General features: G+C 34.7%; 1 protein-coding gene across 9 annotated transcripts in view; it reads left to right on the top strand.

Moving 5' to 3' along the window:
- Positions 1 to 27,371, top strand: part of RALGAPA1 (Ral GTPase activating protein catalytic subunit alpha 1) — a 261,573-nt gene that overhangs the window by 207,602 nt on the left and 26,600 nt on the right. For 8 of the 9 annotated variants that reach the window (XM_023731458.1, XM_004376508.2, XM_004376506.2 and 5 more), the window contains 4 exons: positions 2,551 to 2,674; positions 9,800 to 9,955; positions 22,245 to 22,403; positions 23,784 to 23,911. In XM_023731458.1, coding sequence (XP_023587226.1) covers positions 2,551 to 2,674; positions 9,800 to 9,955; positions 22,245 to 22,403; positions 23,784 to 23,911 — 567 coding nt within the window. Of the gene's footprint in view, positions 1 to 2,550; positions 2,675 to 9,799; positions 9,956 to 22,244; positions 22,404 to 23,783; positions 23,912 to 27,371 lie in introns of those variants that run through there. The other variant, XR_002824118.1, reaches the window with a different exon arrangement.

Consider the following 27,371-nt stretch of genomic DNA (forward strand, 5'->3'; position numbering starts at 1 on the left):
TTTATGGGGCTGTCCACTCCCAGGCTGAACAGTGAACCTCGGAGGTAACTTTACCACTGAGCTAAAAGGGTGTCTGGGGGCCATACTCTCGGGGATTCTCCACTCTCCTTTAGTCCATTGTGTCTGATATTAGTATAGCCACTTCAGCTATCTTGGTTACTGTTTGCATAGTGTCTTTTTCCATCCTTAATTTCAACTTCATTTGTATCTTTGAATCTAAAGTATGTCTCAGGTAGACAGCATATAGTTGGATTTTTTTTGTAAACCGTCATGCCAGTCTCTGCCTTTTGATTGGAGAGTTTAGTCTATTTACATTTAAAGTAATTACTAATAAGGTAGGAGTTACATCTGCCATTTTGCTGTTTGTGTTTTATATGTCTTATTGTTTCTCTATACCTTGTTTATTGACTTTGTTTTCATAGTGTATTTCCTAATGTGGTATTTCAGCCTTTAATGATTTTTTTCATTATACTTTTGAGTTATTTTCTTGTGGTGGTTCTAGGGCTTAAATATACATCATAATTCACTAGAGTCTGCTACAGATTTTCACTGACTTAGTTCCAGTGAAATATAGAAACTTTACTCCTATATAGCTCCATTCCTTTTCTCCCTTTTTTGTGCCATCATTTATAGATATATTACATTTAAATGTGTTTTTAGCCCAACAATACATTTTTATAATGTGTTACATTTTACTATATATAATAATTATTTTGTATAATTTTATGTCTTTTAATGAAGCTGAGAGAAGAAAGCAGAACAAGTATGTACTTAGAGTTTGTTATAGTAACCTTGTTTACCTTTTCTGGTCTGTTTCATATCTTCCTATGGATTTGAGTTATCATCTGATATAATTTCCTTACTCTAATATCACTTTGGAGCCCTGGTAGCATAGTGGTTAAGAGTTCGGCTGCTAACCAAAGGTTGGTAGTTCGAATCCACCAGCCACTCCTTGGAAACCCTATGTGGAAGTTTTTACTGTGTCCTATAGGGTCACTATGAGTTGGAATCGACACAATGGCAATGAGTAATATAGCTTTGTTCCCACCTGCCTTCTTTGTGCCTTTATTGTCAAATATATTGCATTTCTATATTGTCTTAGGCCCAACAATATTATTATGTAAGTATTGTTTTATGTAGTTTCTTTTTAAGTCAGTTGAGAGAAGAAATATGCAGTTATACTGTTTTGTAATTACCTATTAATCATCTTTACCAGCAATACATTCTCTCTCCTTTTGTTTTTCTTGCAATGTCTTGATTTCACTTTCATTTTTGAAAAATAGTTTTAATGAGTATGGGATTCGTGGTTGTCTAGGCAGAATTTTCAATATGTCATTACACTGCCTTCTGACCTCCATTGTTTCTTATGAGAAGTCAACTGTTAATCTTACTGGTATTCCCTTGTGTGTGATGAGTTATTTTCTGTTACTGCTTCCAAGATTTTCTCTTTGTCTCTGTTCTTTTAACATTTGACTATGATTTGTCTGGGTGTGGGTCTCTTTATTTTACTGTTATTGTACATGGAGTGTGATGAGAGTATTGATTAATGTTTTACATCAAATCTGGAAAGTTTACAGCCATTATTCCTTTGTATTTCTTTTATTTATTGATTTATGTTTTGCTCCTTTCTTTCTCTCTTCTCCTCCTTGTTTTCCCATTATGCATATGTTGGTGCATTTAATGATGTCCCATATTTCTCTTAGGTTCTGTTCTTTTTTCTTCTGTTCTTCAGATTGTGTAACTTCTGTTGACCTGTCTTCAAGGTCACTGATTCTTCTGTCAATTCAAATCTATTGTTAGCCCCTCTAATAAACATTTTATTTCAGTTTTTCTTTTATCTCAGTTTTTATTTGTTGTTATTGTCATTGTTTGTTGGTGTTTTGTTTTTAATTCTTATAAGGTATAGTAGTGAAAACCTACTCTGATTGTGGCATTTGTAAGTCCATGCTTTGCTGTATCAATCTAGATCAAATATAGTGTGCCCTAATTAGTTTGGAAAGCCAAATTTTCTACAAGAAATTTGATTTTATGAACTTTTTAAAATTTATTTCAGAAAGAACTAAAAGTAAAATGTCTAAGAACTTAGCAGTTACTCCATATAGTCCTATAACATTAGTACATATATTTCTTCTTCTGTATTTTAAGTATCTTAAAGGAATGGATCATTTCTCACTCATCTGTGTACACTTAGTTCTAAAACACAATCCCTTTTACTACAGGTCACAACAGGTGACTTCTTGTATGTTTTATATATTCACATTTACGTGTCCTTCTTGATACCTACCTTCACCCAGCTCAAATATTACCTTTTTTAAGTTTCTGTCTCTCCAGTCAGAAGTAATCATGCCTTTCTTCTGTTCCAAAGGCATTTTTGTAGCTTTTATAATTTTTGACTTATAATTACTTATGCAACTTGTCAGTCTCCCTCTGTTGATGGTAAAATCTAAGTCGTTTTCATCTTTCATGTACTTTGTACTTAGTATTTAATTATCAGGTAGTTGAATGGATAAATGAAAGAATAAATGAATTATGTAACCTTTCGTTTTACAGCCGAGAGACACACAAGATTGCAGTATTTTACGTTGCTGAAGGACAAGAAGACAAACACTCCATTCTCACCAATAGAGGAGGAAGTCAAGCGTATGAGGATTTTGTAGCTGGTCTTGGTTGGGAGGTATTGATTCTATATTATACCAAGTATCATTTTAGTTCTATTTTGGAGAGGAAGGTTATTTTTTTTTTTTCTTTCTACCTTGTTTATTTTAGAAGTGTTATTTTAGAAGATACAACTTAATAGTGGGTTTGTTACTGTTTCAGCCTCACATCTCATCTACAAAGACAACGGTGGTTGGAAATTTGAAAGGAAAGATGTTGACTGCTTTATAAAAGAATATAATGTCAGAGAGAACTTAAACTCATAGATTTAGAAGATCTGGGTTTTCCTTGGAGCTATGACCTATAGAGTAGTAGTCTTCAAACTAGGATATGAATACTTTAGTGCTACATAAAGGCTTTTCAGGGACTTTGGGACCATGCTTAGTTTTGAGAAAATTAGTCTCCAGATTCTCAACGTCCTGCAGTTCCTTGCCTCCCATTCCAAATCTTAGATTGCCCCAGAGGGGTTTGGCATCAAAAAAAGAGGGCTTGCTCCTGAGAGAGAGTGCCTTGTCAGCAAAGCAAGGAATAGAGCACTTAATATTGTTAAGATGGCAATACCCTAAACTGATCTAATAATTCAGTGTAATCCATATCAGAATCCCAGATGATTTCTCTTTTAGAGATTGACAAGGTGATTCTAAAATTCATATGGAATTGCAAGAGATCTATAATAGCCAAAACAGTCTTTTAAAAGAAAAACTCATACTTCTCAATTTCAAAACTCACTACAAAGCAACAGTAATCAAGACAGTGTAGCACTGACAGAAGGACAGACATATAGGTTAATGAAATAGAACTGAGAGTCCAGAAATAAACCCATGATTATATAGTCAAGTGATTTTTTGACAAGCGTTCCAAGACTGTTCAATGGGTAGAGAACTGTTTTCAACAAATCATGCTGGGACAAACGGATAGCCACATGAAAAGAATGAAGTTAAGACTCTTACCTCACACCATGTATATGAATTAAGTCAAAATGTATCGAAGACCTTAATGTAAGAGCTAAAACTATAAAAGTCTTAGAACAAACACAGAAGTAAACCTTCATGACCTCAGATTTGGCAGTGGATTCTTAGAATATGACACCATAAGCAGAAGCAACAAAGGAAAAAAATTAGATAAATTGATCTTCATCACAATTAAAGACTTTTGTGCTTCAAAGGACACTATGAACAAAGTGAAAAGACAGCCCACAGAATTGAATAATGGCAAATCATGTATGTGATAAGGGATTTGTATCTATAATATAAAAAGAACTTATTCAATTCAGTAATAAAAAGACCAAAACAAAAAACCAAACCCATTGCCATTGAGTCGATTCCAACTCATAGCAACCGTATAAGGACAGAGTAGGACTGCCCCCATCGGGTTTCCATGGAGCAGCTGGTGGATTCAAACTGCCAGCCTGTTGATTAGCAGCCAGGTTGTTAAACACTACACCACCAGGGCTCCAATAAAAAGACAAATAACTCAATTAAAAAGTGAGCAAAGGCTCAGAATAGGAATTTCTCCAAAAAAATACATAAATGGATAATAAACATATGAAAAGATGTTCAAAATTATTAGTCATCAAGGAAATGTAAATCAAAACTACAATGAGATGCCACTTCACACCCACTAACCAAACAAAAACCCTTTGCCATCTAGTGGACTCTGGCTCATAGTGACCCTACAGGATAGAGTAGAACTGCCCCATAGGGTTTCCAAGGAGCAGCTGGTGGATTCAAATGGCCTACCTTTTGGTTTGCAGCCTAACACCTAACCACGGCACCACCAAAACTCCTCACACCCACTAGGATGGTTAAAATTAAAAAGTCAAGTGTAGGCTAGGGTGTGGGGAAATTGGAATCCTTATGCATGGCTGTTAGGAATGCAAAATGGTACAGCCATTGTGGAAAACAGTATAGCAGTTCTTCAAAAAACTAAAAATAGAACTACCGTATGACACAGTAATTTCACTCCTATGTATATACCCAAAAGGCTTGAAAGCAGAGGCTCAAAAAGAGACTTGTACACCAATGTTCGTTCCAGCACTATTCACAGAAGTCAAAAGGTGGAAACAATGTAAATGCCCATCAACAGATGAATGGATAAACAAAATGTGGTACATACATACAATGGAATACTAGTCAGCCAGTAGGAGAAAGAAATCTTGCTACATACAACGGTATGGATGGAGCTCGAAGACATTATGCTGCGCAAAATAAGCTTATCACAAAAGGACAGATATTGTATGACCTCACCTATATAAAAAGACAAGAAAAGGCAAATGTATAGAGACCAAAGTTTATTAGTGGTTACCAGGGGCAGAAGGAACAGAGAAAGGGGGGGTTAACGGTGATAGAAAAATCGTATTGATTAAGGGTAGGCTTGCACAGCTGATTATTGTAATTGCTGTCAATAAGTTGTACACCTGTAAACAGTTAAATTGGCAAAAGTTGTGTGATAATTTGGTGAGTGGCGTTTGGAGTCTTAAAAGCTTGCAAGTGGCTATCTAAGACGCATCAATTGATCCCAACCCACCTGGAGCAAAGGAGAATGAAGAACACCAAAAACACAAGGAAGATATTAGCCCAAGAGGTGGAAAGGGCCACATAAACCAGAGACTTCATCAGCCAGAAACAAGAAGAACTAGATGGTGCCCGGCTATCACAAATGACTGCCCTGACAGGGAACACAACAGAGAGTCCCTGCCAGCGCAGGGGAAAAGTGGGGTGCAGAACTCAAATTCTAGTAAAAAAAAAAACAGACTTAATGGTCTGAGACTAGAGGAACCCCAGGAGACATGGCCCCCAGACTCTCTATAAACCCAGAACTGAATCTATTCCTGAAGCCAACTCTTCAGACAGAGATTAGACTGGACTATAAAACATAAAATAATGCTTGTGAAGAGTGTGCTTCTTAGTTCAAGTAGATACATGAGACTAAATGGGAAGCTCCTGTTTGGAGACGGGATGAGAGGGCAGAAAGGGATAGGAACTGGTTACGATGGGAAACGCAGGGTGGAAAGGAGGAGCGTGCTGTCACACAGGGATTGCAACTAGGGTCACATAACAATCTGTATGAATTTTTCTATGAGAAATTAACTTGAGCTGTAAACTTTCACTTAAACCACAATTGAAGAAAAAAAGAAGTTGTGTGATATATTTATAACAATCTCAAAAAAGTATCTGCTGAGGCTGCTTATGTACAGCTAAACACCTCATGGGATTTAGTTCCTTAGTTTGGAGGTTTAGGGTTATGGTTTCATGGGACATCCTAGTTAATTTGCCTTATTAATAACATGTTTAGTGCTCCCATTCTGTCTCCCGGTTCCTTGTGTAGTGCCTGGGGTTTTAAAAGCTTGCAGGTGGCCATCCAAGGCACAGCGATTGGTCTCTATTCACCTGGAGCAAAAGAGGAAAAAGGAGAGTCAGGAATAGGAGGAGGATATGGAATGCATGGCTAATTGCTTCCATGAACAATGGAATATGTAACTAATTGCCTCCATGAACAACTACCTCTATTGCCACAAGACAAGAACTGGATGGTGCCCGCCTACAATTACTGAACATTTTGACCAAAGATTCTACAGAAGAATCCTAATCAAAAGAGAGAAAATGCAGAACAGAATTTCAAATTCTCATGCTGTCCAGACTTTCTGGAGCCATGGAGTTTAAATGAACTCCTGAAACTATTGTCTTGAAACTTTTATTATTTTTTTCTTTTTTTATTGTACTTCAGGTGAACGTTTACAGAACAGATGGTTTCTCATGAAATAGTAGTACACATACTGTTTTATGACATTGGTTAACAACCCCACGACATGTCAACCCTCTCCCTTCTCGACCTTTTCTTTTTTTGGTGAAAATATACATAGCCAAAGATACACCATTTCAAAAATTTCTACATGCACGGTTCAGTGACATCAACTACACTTTTCTGATTGTGCTGCTATTCTCACTTTAGATGAAGGTTTACAGAACAAAATAGTTTCTCATTAAACAGAAACTTTTAACTTTATTGCCTTTAAATCTTAAACCAAAAATATCCCTGAAGTCATCTTAAAACTGAACAGTAGTTTAGATTAACTAGTAAAAGAAGGTCTGCCTTGAGCATTATGCTCTTTTGAGAACTATCTACATGGGATCAAATTGACAACAGCAACTTGAAAGATTATATAGGAACTTTAGCGGGCAGTGAGTTTATGTTAATGAGGGAAGAGCAACTCGGAAAAGGAAGATGAGAATAGTGGCACAACTCAAAGAATGTAATCAATGTCACTAAATAGTACATATAGAAACTTTTGAATCGGTGCATGTTTTTCTGTGTATATTCTCAACAATAAAATAAATAAAATTTAGAAGAAAAAGTGATTACTAAATGTTAGAGAAGTGTTTACAGCAAAGGAACACTGAACTGAGACTTTCTCCTTACATAATCAGAGAATTGAAAGAAAATTGCCTAGAGAATAAATAAATTACTAAAAACTCAAAACAAAAAAATCTACACTATTTTACCTATAGATTAACGAAGAACGTAAGGTTTGATAATATTATGTGTTTGAGAGGATATGAGGGAAACAGGCACCCTTATACATTGTTGGTGCAGTCTGTGCATATGCCCCTTGACTTACAGATCCACTTCTAACAGTTGTGGAAATGTGTTCAGTGATATTCACTGCAGCATTGAGTGTAATAGCAAAAGAGTAGAAACAGCCTAAATATCCCCCAAGTAGGGGGCTAACTAAATAAAATATTACATATCTATAAAATGGACTTCTGTGCAGTCATGAAACTAAAAACATGAGGGAGTTCTTTACTTACTAATACAGAATGTTTTCCAAGATATATTAAGTACAAAAAGCAATGTGCAAGCATTGTGTGTATGTCATATATATAGTCTTAGGCTGGGTTCTCTAGAGGAGCAATACCAGTGGAGTATATATATATGTATATATATATATGTGTGTGTGTGTGTGTGTGTGTGTGTGTATATAAATAGAGAGAGAGAGCTTTATCTCAAGAAACTGGCTCATGCAAGCATGAATCAAAAAACAAAAAATAACAAATGTTGGAGAGGTGGTGGGGAGATTGGAACTCTTATGCACTGCTGGTAGGAATGCAGGAGAAAATGAAGAAAACTAAAGACACAAGGGAAAGATTAGTCCAAAGGACTAATAGACCACAATTGCCACGGCCTCCACCAGATTGAGTCCAGTACAACTAGATGGTGCCCGGCTACCACCCCTGACTGCTCTGACAGGGAGCACAATAGAGGTTCCTGGACAGAGCTGGAGAGAAATGTAGAACAAAATTTTAACTCAAAAACAGACCAGACTTACTGGCCTGACAGAGACTGGAGAAACCCTGAGAGTATGGCCTCCGGACAGACACCCTTTTAGCTCAGTAATGAAGTCACTCCAGAGGTTCACCTTTTAACCAAAGATTAGACAGACCCATAGGACAAAACGAGACTAAAGGGGCACACCAGCCCAGAGGCAAGGACTAGAAGGCAGGAAGAGACAGGAAAGCTGGTAATAGGGAACCCAGGGTCGAGAAGGGAGAGTATTGACATGTCATGGGGTTGTTAACCAATGTCATAAAACAATATATGTACAAAAAAAAAAGAAAACGGCTCACGCAGTTGTGGAGGCTGGCAAGACCCACATCCATGGGTCAGGCGTCAGGTTGGAGGCTTCTCCTGACTCACGTGGTTGCCGGGGCTGACGAACTCAAAATTGGCAGGTCATGTGGAAGGCTGCTGGCTCACGTTGCAAAACCCAGAGGATGATGAGTCAGAGGTAGGATCCAAAGAGAGCTTTGCCAGAACATCCATGTATATATTGATGCAGGCCACACTCCCAAGAAAATTAATTGGCTTTCAACTGATTGGCTGCTCACAGCAGATCACAAAATAGAGTATGATTATATAATATCTGCCAAACCACTCAGAATCGTGGCCTAGCCAAGTTGACACATAAATTTAGCCATCACATATATATATGTATATACGTATGTGTATATATATACATACATACAAATACATATAAGAATTTAATTGTGTAGGCATAGAATATTTTTTGGAGGAGTACATAAGAAATTGCTTTCTGGGAAGGGGAACTTAGTAGCTAAAAGAAAGAGGTTATGGAAAGGAGAATTTTCATGGTATACCTATTTGTACCTTTTGAATTTTTAATTATGGAAATGTATTACTGAGTGAAAAAATAAATTTATAAAATATATGAAAGATTGAGAGAATGTAATAATAATGGAATTAAAACTAATCTGTCATTGTGATCAGCCATTAGTAACTGATACTGATATTTGAGACATGTTCAGTTTACATGGTACAGGGATTTGTTTTATAATTCTTCATTCTGTCAGGTATTTATGTTTTATTATTTTAAAGTATATGCATCAGTGGTTTTCTTTCAGTGGAGAGATTACAGGTGATTTTTAAGTTTTCTTTCTTTTTTCTTTCCTGTATTTCCCTTATTTTTTACAATGAAGACAAGTTTCTGGCTTCTGCGCATCACACAGGTCCAGGAGATATCATCCAACGCAAAGAACCTGATGTTAACGTGTACTATATTTATAATCAGGAAAAAAAAAGATGTTTACAATGATCTATGCACAAATTAATTTGTAGTTTTTTTAAGCATTTGAAGGATAGTTAAGTTCAGCATTTTTATATTTTTGTTCTGGGCTATGATGGGGTACTTAGAAACCAAAAAGCCAGTTTTGATGAGTAAATATGACACACCTAATAAGTAATTTTATCAAATTGGCATTACTGTTTTAACTTTTTCCCAAATCATCTCCAGTCTTGATTTTTGATATTTGATTGTTGCTCTCTCGCCTTGGTGTCCCCCCTCAGCGTTTATAATATACCATTAATACCTAGTAAGCTAACAAAAGATGCATAGTGCAGAGGAGTTGATTTGTTTCCTAATTAACTCCTACTTTAGGGATTCTCAAATACTTAAGAAAAAATAGTAGTGTGAGGATCAGCTCTAACGAACAATTCTAGATCAAGCATTGGTTAATAACGTGCAAAAGGCTTTTCCTATTGTCTTTTCAAAGTGAGAAATTCAATTGGGTCTTTTTCAATAGTTTTGAGGTTTTGTTGATTAATTGATGTGATTCTTCATTGCTTCTAGGTAAATCTTACAAACCATTGCGGTTTTATGGGAGGACTACAAAAAAACAAAAGCACTGGATTGACCACTCCATATTTTGCTACCTCCACAGTAGAAGTAATATTTCATGTATCAACAAGAATGCCTTCTGATTCTGATGACTCTTTGACCAAAAAAGTAAGTGCTAAGGAAAATAGTGTTTTCAATTTAAAATCCTAGTAATTAAGAAAATTAATACATAAAAAAGATGTAAGTTAAGTAATCGATGAAGCACTATTTCTGGCTGTAGTATGCTACTCTTCACCCAAAACTGTCTTCAGAAACAGGATTGTTGTAGAGAAAATGATACAATTGAAGAGTACAGTTTGAACGAAGGATTTGCTTTCAAAAAAAAAAAAAATGAGGATATGACAAATTGAAAAATCTCTGTTTAAATTGATAAAATTCTGTTTCAATTCCCAAAGTACATGATATTTATATTGAGAAAGAGAAAAAAATGTAAATTATTACATAGTACTTAAAATGTAGCATATGCTGTATCATAAATTTAAACAAAACTAATATGGCAGATACAGTAAGCATTATTAATTAAAAAAAATTTTGCTACCTTTGGATGTATAAGGGATATGGTGGAATGATTTTGATAGTGCAGGTCTTTTAGAACCTACGCCACCATTTTGCTAGCCAGCAGAGGCATTCAAAAACATTCATTCTAGTGACCACAGAGATACCTCTGAGTAGTTTTCAATCCATGTTTGATTTTGTTAGTGAGAAACATTTTTAAAAGTAAAACCTTGCCCAACATTTCTTAGGTTTCTTTCTTTACCTTCTTCTCGTCCTCATCCTCAGTATTCTCAGAATTACTGCTAAATATAACCAGATTGAACATCTTCAGTCATTTTATTTGATACTTTGTTGCCTGCTACCAAAGCTTTAGCTTTTCATTGTTAAGCGATGAAAACAGTACTATTCACCCATGTTTTAAAAAGCAACCTCAGAACTCCTCTCAAATATTTTATAAGATTGCTTTGACTGCCATTGATGTCTTTTCTACATTCTAGGGTATTGCTGGAAATTGTCTAATGTTCAATGGCTAGGAAAACTAATAAAGCGTTGCAGATTAGATTGGAATGAGTAGTTGAGGTGGAAGTAATTGCTAAATGTAGGAAAGTATACTCAATAACACGTATGCTATAGAATGTAGTGTTTGCATGTAGTATTTAGAAGTACTTATTGGAATGATGCTCAAATATTTGTTGTTCCTTTCCTCCCTGGTGAAAAGATTAGAGTAGGGCTTCATGAAAACTTCAGTTAAGCCCTTTCTTTCATCTCCTCCTCTTAAATGTCTATGAAAAAGTCTTATCCAAATTAGAAACAATTATGAATATAGTTTTAAAAAGATAAGTAATTTTAATTATTGAGAACTTAGTATTGACTCATATTTATCATTATCACCTTTTTCATGGCTCCATGGACACAACTTTTAAACTCCAGAGCAGAGTCTAAAATTAACAGTATCTTAGATTTCATATCTAAGAACAGGACAGAGTAGATCATTTAAAAAAAAAAGAAAGAAAAAATTATGTCAGAATATTTTTACTTTAGTATATTAAACCTGATAATTATATGGGACTTTAAATTTTATTCCAGTAACCTTTGTAGAAATGTCAAATAAGGTTTCTTATTTCCCTCAAAACAGCCAAGAGGGTTAGTCCTTAATTATTTAAGTTGTATCTACAATGAATATTTAGCACCCTTTATCATAACAAATGGAGCCCTGGTGTCATAGTGGTTAAGAGCTCAGCTGCTAACCGAAAGGTCAGCAGTTCAAATCCACCACCTGCTTCTTTGAAACCCTATAGGGCAGTCTACTCTGTCATATAGGGTCACTATGAGTCGGAATCGACTCGACGGCGAGTTTTTTTTTTTTTTTTGTGGGGGGGCATCATAACAAAGAAAGCAAGATTTGAAGATGGTAGCACTATTTAAGAATTGTTAAATGATTGAGTTCTAATTAAAACTTTACCCTAAAATGGTGACATCCTTTAGTACTAGATTTATTGAGGAGTTTTGAAGGATTAAACCTTGAACACCAGTGGTTTGTTTCATCTGTAAGTTTTGATTTATCTTTAAGCTAATAATTCTGACTTCTAAAATTATGTGGAAGTTAAGCAAGTGGAAGAGTGCAACTATTTTTTCTAATTATTTAATAGAAAGAAGGAACTCGGGCAATTACATGGCATAATATTTCAAGTGTTTAATATTGAGATGCCAGAAATATTCTAACTTTTTTAAGTGCAAGCATATGTTTATAGTTTTCAAAAGTTTATAATGCAAGCATGTGCATTATTTTGATTGTTAAAATACTTATACCTATTTATTGACAAAAAACATAAAGGCTAGATAAGCTTTTTTACTTAAATAAACTAATTTAAAGGGTTTCTTTGTTTTAGTGAGAAAATTTCAAAATGTCACACAGTGCTTTAAAATGTATAGTACCTATCATTTAAAAGTGAAACCTGTCAGAATTGTAGAAAATATATAATAAAGCAATATTAAGTTTGGAAGGTGTACTTATTTTTTCAATTTAAATCTGTTTTAAGTAAAATCTACTCTGTCAAGGTCAGGACTAAACTGAAGCAATTTATGAAAAATGTGAGTCATTTAATACCTCCTGATACTTTCACTACCATTCCCCATTAAGAAATGATAGCAACTTTTAAGTCCACAGAAATGGAAAATTTACCTGACCTCATACTTCAGAGTAACCAAAAACCAAACCCATTGCCACTGAGTTGATTCCAACTCACAGTGACCCTATAGGACAGAGTAGAACTGCCCCATCGGGTTTCCAAGGAACAGCTGGTGGCTTCAAACTGCCGACCTTTTGGTTAGCAGCCAAGTTCTTAACCACTGCGCCACCAGGGCTCTTACTTCAGAACAACTACTCTGAATCTTCATTCATAGAAATCAAAAAAGTTTATAAATATTAATTTTTCTATATACTGATTAAATTTTCTATATATTGATTTTCCCTTTTTCCTGTTCTCTATGACTCTCGTCCTTAATCTGCTCCTCAGCGGTTTAGTATGTAAGATTTTTCTAAATAATAGCGTTATATTTTAGCTCTGTTATAGTATGAATTTCTCTTTAATAGAAGGTTAAATGTTTAAACTTAATCATAGAAGCCAGTTGTCTTATACCAGTTCTCCTTAATAAAAAAATCACTTTCTGTATTGGTATTTTTTCTCCTGAATTTAATAAATTCCACATTAGTGGTAATAAGTTGAGGCTTTGAACATGTGTCCTATTACAAATGAACAATTGGATATCATTAGGTTGTCCCCCCTTTCCTTGGTACATATATCTTTAGGTGTGTTAATCCATTCAGTAGACACATTAATGAGCACTGGTTGAAGTGTAATATTGGAGGAAGTAAGGCTTGTTGACCTCAGCATGGAGTTTAATACCTCTAATTAAATTAGATAGTCGACAGTCAGTATAAAGAAATAGCCATGCCTCTGGCAAGCTAGAATTATTTATGACTTTGGCTCTTTGTTTTAAACTTAATAGGAGAAAATCATTTATATCCATTTTATAGAAACTAATTTTAATCCTAACTTTTTATTTAAAATATTATGTGGTGATTTTGTAAATTATTTTTAAACATTTTATTTTCTCAGAATGAGAGGTAAATGTCCTTGGACCTGTTTAAGTACTTTTATTTGTTGTGAAGAGAAGCTTTTTCAAGGTTCAAGACAGTAGCAGCAGATTTTTTTATAACGTGTACTCTACTTTTTGAACAAATTAAAGATTCAGTCTAGCAAAGTCTCTCAGAAATTTTATACTGCCATATCAAAAATCCTGATATAACCCCAGTCCAAGCCAACTGTTCTATAAATTACCTCTGCCTGAGGAAGATTGATGGAAAATAGTTAAAAATAATTTCCACTTAGCTGAGTTTATTCACCCCTAAAAATCAAAAGTGCTGCAAGCATTGGTATAAAGTGTTCACAGGAGCCTCTCTCATTTCCTCTGTCTCCTTGTTCTGGCCACTTGCTGGTACTCTGCTTCATAGGTAGCTGAATCATCTTTTTAGGAGTTTGATAAAGATCTAGTTGAGATGATTGTAACATACTTAGTTGGACTCTCTAGTCTGTCTTTCATTTCCTGAACCCCCTAAAAGAGGGAAAAGAAGCACTTTATTTAAGTGCGTTTCCTCTGAAATACTGTTAGTGTAATGGACAGCATTTCATTTTCTGTCGTGAAATTTTGTCACAACAGTTTCACAAATAAATGAGTATTGTAGATCTGCTTGGTCCTATTTTAATTTTAAACCTTTTTTTTTTCTTTTATATAGAAAGAAAATTAAAATGTAAGATACTTTCCCAAGAACTATATGCTTAACGCAGTCTAGAAAATTAATTCAAAAAACCAATATAAAGAATAATAGCAAAAAAGATGTTTTGGTAAAAATGTAGTTAATGTAATAGTTAATAAATAAATGCTATGAATTTATAATAATGTTCGCAGTTTCAAATATAACCGCCTTATACAAAATAATTCTATTTTAATATGGTAGACTCTACCCTTAACTTCGATTTCTACAAATATACTCCTGATAACAAGAATAGAGGATAGGGAAACCAGGAAATTTAAATGGTTGAGAGCAAATTTGTCTCAGCAGCCTTCAGTGCCCTGAATGATTTGGTGCCTGCCTGCCTACCTCTCTCTTCTCATCTCCTGTCACTTTCCTTTTCATTTCCCACAATCAGGCCTCACTGGCTGTTGTAAGCTTCCAACACGTCAAGCTCATTCTCTTCTCAGGAGTTGTGCACACTTACTGTTGTCTCTGTTTGAAATGTTCTTTCTTTAGATCATCAGGCTTTCTCATTCTCATTGTTCTAGTCTCAAATTCACGACATTTCGTTAGAGAAACCTCTCCAGACCATCCTAGCTAAAGAAGCTCCCCATCCACCCACTAACACTATCACATTGTCCTATTTTATTTTCTGTATAGTACCTTCCACCACTTAAAATAGTCTTATTTGTTTATTTTTGTATATGCTTATCTGTCTCCTCCCAGTAGAATATAAGGCTTAAAGGACAAGAATTTTGTCCGTTTTGTTTACTGCTATATTCCACCGCACCTAGAACCAGACCTATTAGTGTTTAATAAATATTTGTGAATGAGTTACTATAGCTACCACAGCCACAAATCAAAAGAACTCTCTCTAAATAAAGATAAACGTTCATTATCAAAGTACATATATATAAATAATTCCATAATTACAGATAATTCTGTTTTATGCTGTGTACTATGTAACAATAGAAAAAAATTACCAAGATAAATAATTGTTATATTATCTTTTTAATAGTCAGTCAGCAGTATTTATTGAGTACACACTTTGCTAAGGCATGGTACTAAACGCATGGCACTTTGAGAAGATGCAGGGCTTTTAAGAAGCTTTCTTTAATTACCTAAAATGAATGATTCAGTCAACAAGTAAATGTATGAAAATGTATGTGACTATAAGTATGTGCATGAAAGTATGTATTTTAGCGTGATTGAGGAGTACAGGATAGTGTATATTTCCCAAGTATGAGTGTCTGGTAGGCGGGGAAAAGAATGGGGATTTGAAGCAGTGAGTAGTACTTTACTGCAGTTTCTAAATATATACCAGTATCTCCCAAAGTAAGTGTCTAACCTAATTAATTTCTATGCGTTCTTCAGCTTTTAGGTCAATTGCCGTTATAGATCAGTTTTCTTTGTTATTTGTATTCAGAAAAGTGTATTGAGAGCACTTCTCTATTTTTATAATTATCCATTTATTGTTTGGTTATTTTACTCTGTCTCCTGCACTGGACTCAAAGCTTTGTGAGAGGAGAGACCATGTCTGTTTTTCCTTATCATTATATCCGAAACAGCTGGCACAGTACATTTAGTTGACTCTCAGTGTTTCCTAATGCATGAAAGTTGGTGGATAGGGAGAAAGGAGAGAAGGCCTTTTAAGAACTCGCTGAACTAGTCCAGTTATGTAGGATGAGTGCATCTGACCTAGTAGAGGAAATAAGAAGGAAAGTACAAAAAAGGAATACAGTATAACACTTTTTTTTTTTTAATGAAAAACTTGTTTGAGATATAGGAAAGAAAGCAGAGGAATCAAAGAAGGCTTTCAGGTTTTGACCCGAGTAATTTGTTGTTAACGTGCTTTTGACAGAAATAAGGAAGTCAGGAGGGTAAGCTGATTTTGTGAGAGAGGTTGTATAGTTACTTTACATGAATTCTAGGCTCCAGCCTCAGACAATTTATGTTTCATGGCACTGAGGAAATCTAGAATTGACTCTAGAATCCCTGCTAATAATCATAAAGAAGGAGAGCACTGCCATAAAATGGGCAAACATCCTAATTTTCACAAAAGGACATGGAACAGGACATAAACTGCAGAAATTAGCAACATTCATGGACTCCATGTCAATTCCTGGAAAAAAGAGGATTATTAAACAGATGGTTTGTGAGCACTGAGATGATGAAGTAGTGATCACTGGGAGCCAACATGAGTTCACCAAAACAAATCACGTCAAGGTAACTTAATTTATTTTAATAGAATTACTAGATCAGGGAAAGCCATAGACAGTATAAAGCATTTAACTAAGCCTTCTGTTGTGGACAGGTTGAAGAAATGTGGTCTTAATAATTCAGTAAATATATTCATGACTGATAGTATAACCATATCCAGAGCACATAAATTAATTATTTGATGAGAGGCAATATAGGGAGGTGCTTAAAGTATGAGGTCTGGAACCAGCCTGTCTGGGTTTGAATCCTGGCTCTGCCATTTACTAGTTGTATGACCTTAGGCAAGTTACTTCATCTTTTTATGCTTTAATTCCTCACCTGTAAAAATGGAGGTAATAACAATTATATTTACTTTGTAGTATGGTTGTGAAAATTAAATGAGCTAATTATCACAAAGCACTTAGAATAGGAAGCACTCAATAAATGTTGTTTTTTTTTTTTTGTTTCTGTTTTTGTTTTTTAACCAAGAGAAAGGTCTATAATGACTTGCCTTAAGGCTCTTATCTTGTCCTAAACTTGTCCCATTTGACAGTTTTATCCAAAACCTAAATGAAGACACAAGAATTTGAATTTAAGGATAACCCAAATCTGGGAAAGAGAAAGCCAACACATTTAATAGCAGAATCAAGCTAACAAAAGACTTTCATAGGCTTAAAGATATTCTGACCCTGGCAAGGTAAAATTTAATAAGAATAAATATAAAATCCTCTCTTCTTTCAGCAGTCAGCTTTACCTGTTTTAAAGAACTTGTAAGAAAAAGACATAGGGGTTTGAACTGACTGCAAGTTCAGTTTGAGCCAACATAGTAAAAATACAGAAAATCATTTAGCGAACAGAACAAAAGAAGAAATGGTCCCACTATGGGCTGGCTGTATTAGTAGGAGCACATATTGATATTGTAGTCCAGACACCACAGTTTAAAAGAAACATCAATAAACTGAGGCAATAATCCAGGATAGTGAATTAATGGGTTTGTAAATGATAAGAAGAGGAGCTATGGACAATTAACCTGGAAAAGAAACGTTGAAATGTATTAGACAAATCTGTAAATATCTAAAAAGATGATGTGTAGAACAGGGATTGAATTTATTTGTTAAGGCTCATTTTGGAAGAACTAGCTTCAAAAAAGCAGGTTTTAGCTTAAATAGAGAATGTTCTAATAATTGCAGCTGTTTAAAAGTGTGGAGTGAGCTGATGTGTGAATTAGTGAGCTTCCCAGCCTTAGAAGTATTCCAGCAGAGGCAGGATGACTACTTGTCAGCGATATTGCAGCAGTTGGGGTAAGGGAGTTCCTCCACTGGATGGGAAATGAAAGCTCTAAGTTTACTTGCAATGCTAACATTTTATAATTTATTGAGGGCTTCAGTTTTGGCATGTTGAATTTCATTTAAATAACCTGATGTTAACTGCTTTTTCTTCATAAATTAATGATGATTATCTGCAGCCTCTGTTATATACCTTGAGTTTCAAAGTCACTTGAGCAGCAGTTGAAGTAGATTAGAATAGTAGTTTGGTTGCCAGTATAAGCCTATCTCATGTACAGAAGTTTTATAATTTCTTTCGGAAATGAATTGGCAGCAGTGAAAAAAACAAAAAATACGTGTGTGGTTACATGGATATGGACGCATATATGTGTCTAGAAAGGCATACGTGAGTAAATGCACATGCATGTATAAGTGTATCTGTAGGCATATGTATATACACATTTGTGTGTACTGCATATATACCCGCATAAATAACAAACTACATAGAGGCTTCCTAGACTTATCCAAACAACTCACAACATTGGTTTACTGGGTTAGATGGCTTGGGACCATAGTCTCTGAGGACAACTTAGTCAGTTGGCATAACATAGTTCATACGGAATGTTCTACATCCTGGTTTGGTGAGTAGCGCCCAGGGTCTTAAAAGCTTGCGAGCAGCCATCTAAGATACAACTGTTGGTCTCTACTCATACAGAGCAAAAGAAAATGAAAAAATTAAAGGCTCAAAAAAGAAACTCATCCATGGGACTAATAGCCTGCATGAACCATAGCCTCTTCTAACCTGAAACCAGAAGAACTAGATGGTGCCCACCTGCCACTACTGACGTTTCTGACCAGGAACACAGTAGAAGTTCCCTGAGAGAATGGGAGAAAAATGTAGAACAAAACTCAAAATTCCTGAAAAAGACCAGACCTGCTGGAGCCCTGGTGGCACAGTGGTTAAGAGCTTGACTGCTAACCAAAAGGTCAGCAGTTCGAATCCACCAGCCTCTCTTTGGAAACCCTGTGGGGCAGTTCTGCTCTGTCCTGTAGGGTCGCTATGAGTTGGAATCGACTCAGTGGCAATGGGTTTAGTTTTTTGTTTTTGTTTGTTTTTTCTACTGGACCGATAGAGACTAGAGGAACCACTGTGACTGCTGCCCCAAGATAACTTTTGAACTTGGATTTGGAGCTATTTCTGCAGGTCACCTTTCAGCCAAATTATAGATTGGCTTATAAAATAGACAGTATAGACAGTATCACCTGTGAATAATGTGTTGCCGTAAACAATTAACTGTATGAGACCAAACGGTCAACATTTACCCCAAAGCAAAGATGAGAAAGCAAGGAGGGGAAAGAAAGCTAGATCAATGGAAACAGAATGGAAATAATGAGAATGCAGACACACTGTAAAAATTGTAACCAATGGTACAGAACAACTTTATATAAAAATTGTTAAATGGAGACCTAATTTACAGTGTAAACTTTCACCTAAAACACAATAAAATATTATTTAAAAAAAAAGAAGAAAGAAAACTGCATTTAACCAAAAAAAAGAAAAAGAAATGAAATGGCGCCTGGGTTCAAAAAACCTGTAGGTCAGAACTCCTCTGAGAGTGTTCAAACTGTAGGAAAACCTGTTGAGTACATATCGGATACAATCTTGTTTGTTCATAAGAGATAAGGTATAAATAAAATAAATATAAATGGTATATAAAGTATTTATGTCAAGTATACACATTCCTGATATTTCTGTTAACTCAAAATTCATTCTTCAGTAGTCATTAAAAAATTCCCAAGATATGTAGCAATGATTAGCAATTTCTCAGTTTGTGTCTAATTATTATACAGCAGGTTTTAAAGATAAAGAGATATAAAAACATGCCTCATCATGACAACATAGAATAATTACATTTTTAGCTCTTGAATATAAATGACAAGGGGTTTTCATGAATCTTTCTTTAAATGTTTGAGCATGTTTAGAATGATTTTGTTATACACATTTCTGTGCCAAAAATTTTCATTACAACATCTTGGCAAAAATGTATTGTTCTTTTCCATTAAACTTCTATAACAGACTTCTAATACTCTGTGGTAGATATTTGAAGACAAGCTTTGGTTGTAAGATAAAAGTACAGTTGCCCTTTTCCCTTGTTTCTTTAGATAAGTGGGCACTAGAAATTATGGATAGTTTTGGCAAGAGTTCAAGGGTTAATGCAGCAGATAAATAAAAGGAATTTTCTGTAAATTGAGACCTGCATTATTTCAGTTGTCTTGTCTCTCCTAACGTAACTCATTTAATTTTAAAAAGTAAATACTTAAATTCTTCCTGACAGTGTGCTCAGCTTTTACTATCGTTTATTACTTCAATTATACTTGATATCACTTAGAACAATCTGCCATTTGGAAATTTCAGTATAGCCTGGAGCTTAGTATTAGATCTGGCTGCTATTGTAACATGTACAGCATATGACATTAATGTATCAAAATTAGATTGGATCATCCCTCCTGGTTAAATTTATTTCACATTTCTTTTGTATTCAGTTAACATAAACCTATTAGGGAAGCTGACACATGGGGTTGGCTGTATAGGAAGGATATTTTTAAAGTATTTTGATTAGAAAATGAAATTATAGAGCCATGACTTTTCTGAGTTGTATAATCTTTTTTGCTTTTTAAAAATGTCACAAAGCCCAAGTCCTGCGTTTGTATCATTCAGGTCATATGTATATTTATTTTGCAAGTTAATGAAAATTAAAACTTTTAAAATAAACAATATTTTAATGTTTGGGGCCTACCATCATGTATTTAAAACAATAAAAATGCTGTGGTTTATAAAAGAAAAAAAGATTTGACCCATTTAAACCTAAAAAAAAAAAAAAAAAGGCTTTCTTAAAGTCTTTATACCAGTCACTTCTAAAATTACATATTCTGCTCTATAGATTTAGCTGGGCACTATCCTTAGAGTAATATCTGCCCCTCTCCTATAATCCTCTAAAATATCTGAGAGGGCATTTCTTACTTAGGAATGCAAATTTTAAAGTTCAAGGATTTATCTTGTATTCTCAAATACTTACTGGCATTCATAGTGATTAGAATTTCCTAGATAGATCAGTATTTTAGGACTTTAAGAACTATGAGACCACTGGTTCTTAGTTTTTGTTTTTTTTTTGGTATTACTCCTATTTGGTAGACTCTCTCCTCACAAAGGAGCCCTGGTGGCACCGTCGTTAAGATCTTGGCTGCTAACAAAAAGTTGGCAGTTCAAATCCACCAGCCACTCCTTGGAAACCCTGTGGGGTCGCTGTGAGTCAACACAAGTATAGATTTACAAATAAATTTCAGCCATTCACAGATACCTTGAACCTAGGTTAACAACTCCAGGTTTATAAAGTGGCAGAGGAGAACCTTTTACTAGTTGGACTTAGCTCCTTGCTTTGTTTAAATCACACGTTAATCTATTCTCCTATCCTGTGATCTTTAACCCAAAATGAATCACATATTTCAAAAAGAGAAATTGCCTGCAAGTTAGCATGTAGTGTAAATATTGATGACACTTATCCCTATTTTATTCATCTTAACTTTCCCACCTGCAGGGTGTCCAGTTATCTGAAGAAATGGGAGAAAAAGCCCATGTAAGATATGTACCAAAAGTAGACTCAAATGTTTGCAGTGGCAGAATCAGTAAATGTACTAGAATAACCAAATTTTATGTTAAAACACATGTTTTATACAGTAGTCTCTATGAAGGAAACTCAAGACTAATGGGTATTAATTTTCTTATAATTTATTAGAAATCCAGTTTTAGATGCTTTGTTTTTTTACAGTTTTAATCATTGTAACATTAACTCTCTGACTGCCATAAACACCTTTGTAAGCACCATAAATATTTAAATAACATCTTGAGGGTCTAACAAATCCCAAGTAATCTATTTGGAAGAATTTTCAAGTTTCTTAGGCAAGAAAACCTGAAAATAAATTTGTACACCAAATATAATCAACTTACTCACTAGGTGATTATCCAATTTATGAGTTATCTATTTCTTTTACTTCTCTTGCCGTTGCCTCCTTGAGGCCACTTCACTGCTCATTAGCACTTCCAGACGGTAGTCAGAAAAAAAGGAGATGAACCTCAAATCAGTCAGTTTTGTTACTTGTTAAAACACTCTTTTAAAAGGTTTGGTAGGGGAGAATTGGTGCAGAATTACATATTTCAGAAAGAGAAATTGTCTCTAAATTAGCTCATAGTGTATATATTGATGACATTTATCCCTAGTTTTGTTAAGTTTCCTACCTGCAGTCTGTCCAGTTACCTGAAACTAACAGAAAAGTTAGTTAGAAGTTGCTAGTTAGAAGAGTGTGCTGTATGTGGATTTTTATTACCTGAGTTTCCCATCGACTGACCGACCCGACGGCACCTAACAGCAATGGGCAGTTGAAAATTATCTCGTCATCTCCAGTGTTTCCTAACGTCTTTGAGTGTTTGTGTCACATGTTGTGAAAAGGATCAAGTGAAATTTTTAAAATCTGATATTTTTATTTCTTTACCGTTTTCCCTTTTTATAGTATGTTGTCAGTAGCTGTATGAGTATACTCACAGGGCCTTTCTAAAGCATTATGAACTATTTTCTTGGTTTTCCAGTTGAGACATTTAGGAAATGATGAAGTACACATTGTTTGGTCAGAGCATACTAGAGACTACAGGAGAGGAATTATTCCTACAGAATTTGGTGATGTCCTTATTGTTATATATCCAATGAAAAATCACATGTTCAGTATCCAGATAATGAAAAAACCAGAGGTAAGAACTTCTTGTCTTATATTTTAATAATATATTTTGAATTCTAAACAGGTTTGTGTGTTTCTTTCCATCTTACGGAAGAAAGATTTGACTAAGCATCAAGTATGGGAGGAAATGAGATACAGACCCTGGTAGACATGTGGATTGTCTCAGCCTGATACAAAAGGAGCAGAATCAGTAGCAAGAAACTATGTCCAAATAGGAGAAGACTGGGTGTGCCAGAGTTAAAGTTCTTTTGTACTAAGCACATAAAAGGACTTGTCTTTTATTCAGAGGGCAATTACAATTTCTAAAAGACACAATAAGAAGTAAACGTTACCTTTAAAAGGGGAAAGTATGATTCGTATACTTTCAGTTGATACATTTTACTAAGATTGCATGATTATTTAGTCATATCACTTAATAAAAATTCTACAAAGTAAAAGAAAACCAGGTAGTTCTGTTAAAAAGTTAATAATAAAAGTTTCTTAGTATCTTGATGTCTTTCTTCCTTTTTTTTTTCAATTGAGTGCTTTTAGTTTATAGAAAATCTACTTTTTGAGAGCCAATCATCAATCTTCAGGATTTTTTTAATTGGGTTGAATTTCTCATGTGTGAATTTAAACTTAAAACCTGGCCAGGTTTTTTAGGGTTCATCTAAACCAGAGGTCAGCAAAGTAGAGCCATGGCCTGTTTTTGTACAGACTACGAGCTGGGAATGGTTTTTACATTTTTAAAGAGCTTTAAACAAACAAACAAAAAAATCAAAGAACATGTGACAGAGATCATATGTGGCCACAAAGAGTAAAATATTTACGATATTATCCACAGCTCCAGTTTATGCCTTCAGGTGCTATTTGTATACCAACCCTATTCAAGTAGAATAACTTTTGCAATTGTCAGTCACCTGATAAAAATGGCATTTAATAAATGTTTTTCTAATAAACCATGTCATAAAAGTGTTTTAGGTTGTGTAGTAAAGCTAGTTATCATGCAGAGATAATGGAAAACTAACTTCCTGCCTATAAGATTGTATATCATCCTTGTGTTTGCTCAATAAGAAAAAGGAATTTACTTCCAGTGTTAGATTTTTGTCTATAATTGAGATTACAAAAATTTGAAAATTTACAGGTCATATAAATTATTCAGTTAATTACATGAGGCACAAAAGTTCTTTTGAATGGACACCTTACAGACCCTGGCTTTTTTTGTTTGTTTATTGCCCTAGTGTGAGTAACCCATCATGGAAAAATTTTAATTCTAACAGTATTTCTACTGAAGAAAGAACTAAAGAGGGAACAAAAACACCTTTTTATGCAAGCAGTGTCTTGATTGTTCTTGTTTACAACCTTTTTAGCATGTATATTTGACTATATAATTATGTTCTAATTTCTCAATCAGGTTCCCTTCTTTGGTCCACTTTTTGATGGTGCTATTGTGAATGGAAAGGTTCTACCCATTATGGTTCGAGCAACAGCTATAAATGCAAGTCGTGCTCTGAAATCGCTGATTCCACTGTATCAAAACTTGTATCCTTTTTAACAGTGCAGCTTCTACTCTTAAATATTTGTCTGCTTTCCAAGGTAAATATTTCTTATGTATTAAGACCTTTGAGTTTCTGTTTATTGATAGTAGATGGTGGAGTTCCTCCCCAGTTTTTGAGCATTATGACATTTGAATGATGTATTTTGTTTTTTACACTTTTGATCAGTACTGATCTTTTGGTTAATTAAGTACATTCCCATTATGAGCCAAGCCACTCACTCTGCTACTCTGAAGGTGCAGAGGTTTCTTGCAAAGAACTCACAGTCTAGATGGAGAAACATGTTATGTACGTATGTAATAGAAGTACACACAGGGTGTTCCAGAAGTGTAATATCAAGGGGCTTCTCACTCAGCTGGAAGGAGTGGTAATGTCAGGAAACAGTTTTGAGAAATGTGAGGATTGAACTAATCTTGAAGGATGAATAAGAGTTAATCAGGAGGATCAGAGGAAGAAGAGCATTCAAGCAGGGGGGACGGTGTAAACAGAGGCACAGAGGTATAAGAGGACATGGAATGTTTAAGAACATGGCTTCTGGAGCCAGATTGCCTGAACTCAGATGCTGGCCATCACTTCTTTAGCTGGGTAACCTTGGGCAACTTACTTAACCTCTCTGAGCCTCAATTTTATTATCTATAAAATGTAAATGATAGTAATATCTAGCTCATGGGGTTATGAAAACTAAATGAGTCAATATATCCAAAGCCTCTAAAACAATGCCTGGCACACAATAAGCACACAGTTTTAAATTTTAAATTGTTTTCTGATACTCCTTTCTAAAATGGATTTACATTTTCCATATATTTTTGCTATACGATTTTAAAAAATTGGTCATTTTTCTTTTGCATAATATGCTCTATTAAACTTTAAAAGGAAGGTCTTTTTAAACAGTCTGTCTTCCATTCCACTTGAAATGGATTTATCATTATAACCTGGTAGTCTGCCACACACGTTTTCTTCTTTGATGAAAATCAACTTAAACAGTCTGATTCATATGTAATTCCTCCTGTATTCTAACACCATGAAATGTATTTACAGATGAGTCATGGCATGGTTCATTGATTAAACTTAATGACATTTATATAGCATTTCTTACTTGTGGCAGTTATATCTTCACTTATTTTAAAGTTGAAAACTCAGATTTGAAGTGCTCATCTTAGTGAACTGATAAGAATTCTGGAACCTTGAATTGATTAACAAAAATAAGATTTGGAGAAATCCACTAAATATAGATCTACCAGTTGAAAAGAAATATCAGTGGCAAGCAATACCCTCCCCTCAGTAAGATAGACATGGAGAAAGTGTATTTTTTTCCTAAATCACTTGTCTTTGACTGTGGGGTCTGTTGATTGGTTTGAAGATCATAGTAACGTTAAGGAGAAGCTATTCAAGATGACCCTGAAGAGTTATTTCTTTTAAACCCTGCCAAGCTTACCCAGAAATCAGGGTCAGTTACTTTACCTTTGGGGCCTGGAACCTTAAGTGTTGCTTCACTTAGATGTGAATAAGCTATGAGGAGATTGATTCATGAAACCCACACACACTTTGCCATTTTTATAGTACATACACCATACATCTTTTTAGGAATTATAGTTTAACTCCCCAAATACAATATCTCTTTGTACAAAACTTACAAATTCTTACTTTCCTAATGTATTTTTTTCTTAATTTTAATTATTTTGGTTTCCATCTCATTATCATACTCATAAAAGCATTGTAGTTTTCATCTCTTTCCTTGAGTATATTTTTCCATTTATTGTCTCCTGAATATCTTTAGAAAGGTAGCTCATTTTACCTGGAGTATACAAATTATTACCCAAAAAAATACATTTATCCACATTGTTAGCTCCACAGAAATGGTATGCTTTTGGACCCTTACCTGTTTCACAGTTTGCTTGATCCTGATGTTCATCTGGATACTTAGTATTATCCACCATTTCATTTAAGACACAATTGAAAGTGGAACACAGGGATGTATATGGAAGAGTTTACACTTTGCTGTGTAAAAACGTGCCTTAACACAGCAGTCCAGGGACAAGGACTAGAAGGCAGAAGGGGACGGGAAAGCTGGTGATAGGGAACCCAAGGCTGAGTAAGGACAGTGTTGACATGTAGTGGGGTTGTTAACCATTGTCATAGGGCAACATGTGTACTAACTGTTTAATGAGAAACTATTTTGTTCTGTAAACCTTCATCTAAAGTGAGAATAGCAGCACAACTGGAAGAACGTAATCGATGTCACTGAATTTTGCAAGTAGAAGTTTTTGAAATGGTGTATCCTTGGCTATGTATATTTTCACCAAAAAAAAAGGTCAAGAAGGGAGAGGGTTGACATGTTGTGGGGTTGTTAACCAATGTCATAAAACAATATGTGTACTACTGTTTCATGAGAAACTATATGTTCTGTAAGCCTTCACCTGAAGTACAATAAAAAGAAAAAAAAAATTTAAAAAAAAAAAAGTGATGATACACGTTTCAGAATTGTTGTGAGGATTAAATGAGATTATGAATTTGGATGTGCTTAGTAAATGAAATAACAGATGTATGGTAGTGTTAATTTGTGCAATTTGTGTAAAGATTGTAGTTAATATAAAACAACTATTCCCAACACCAAGGAATTGCCTCATTTTTTTTTAATAATTTTTTTGTTGTTGTTGAAAATATACACAGCAGAACATACACCAATTCAACATTTCCGCATATACAGTTCAGTGACATAGGTTACATTCTTCAAGTTGTGCAACCATTCTCACCCTCCTTTTCCAAATTATTCCTCCCCCATTAACATAAACTCACTGCCCCCTTAGCTTCCTATCTAATCTTTCAAATTGTTGTAGTCAATTTGATCCCATATAGATAGTTCTTTAAAAGAGCATGATGCTCAAGGCAGATGTTCTTTACTAATTAAGCTAAACTATTGTTGGTTTTGAAGAAGACTTCAGGGAATATTTTTGGTTTAAGGTTTAAAGATTGTCTCAAGGCAATAGTTTTAGAGTTTCATCCAGCCTCAATGTGGCTCCAGAAAGTCTGGATTCCATGAACATTTGAAATTTTATTCCACATATTCCTACTTTTGATCAGGATTGAAAGACCTGACTTTGAATTCTGGCTCTACTGTTTACTTTTTTTTAATATTTTATTGCGTTTTAGGTGAAAGTTTACACAGCAAATAGGGTTCTCATTTAACAATTTTTATACTAGTCCTGTGACATTGGTTACAGTTTTCATAGTGTGTCAGCAGTCTCATTATTTCCATTGTGTTTGTTCTGTTTCCGTTGATCTAGCTTCCCTTCCCCTTCTTGCATTCTTATCTTTGCTTTTGGGTAAATTCTGACCATTTGGTCTCACATACTTGTTTAAGGGAACATATTACTCAGGGGTGATATTGTATATTTTATAAAGCAATCTATTATTTGACCGAAAGGTGACCTCCAGGAGTAGCCTTG

The sequence above is a fragment of the Trichechus manatus genome, unplaced genomic scaffold (assembly GCF_000243295.1).
Source record: "Trichechus manatus latirostris isolate Lorelei unplaced genomic scaffold, TriManLat1.0 scaffold00043, whole genome shotgun sequence".
Lineage (NCBI taxonomy): Eukaryota > Metazoa > Chordata > Mammalia > Sirenia > Trichechidae > Trichechus > Trichechus manatus.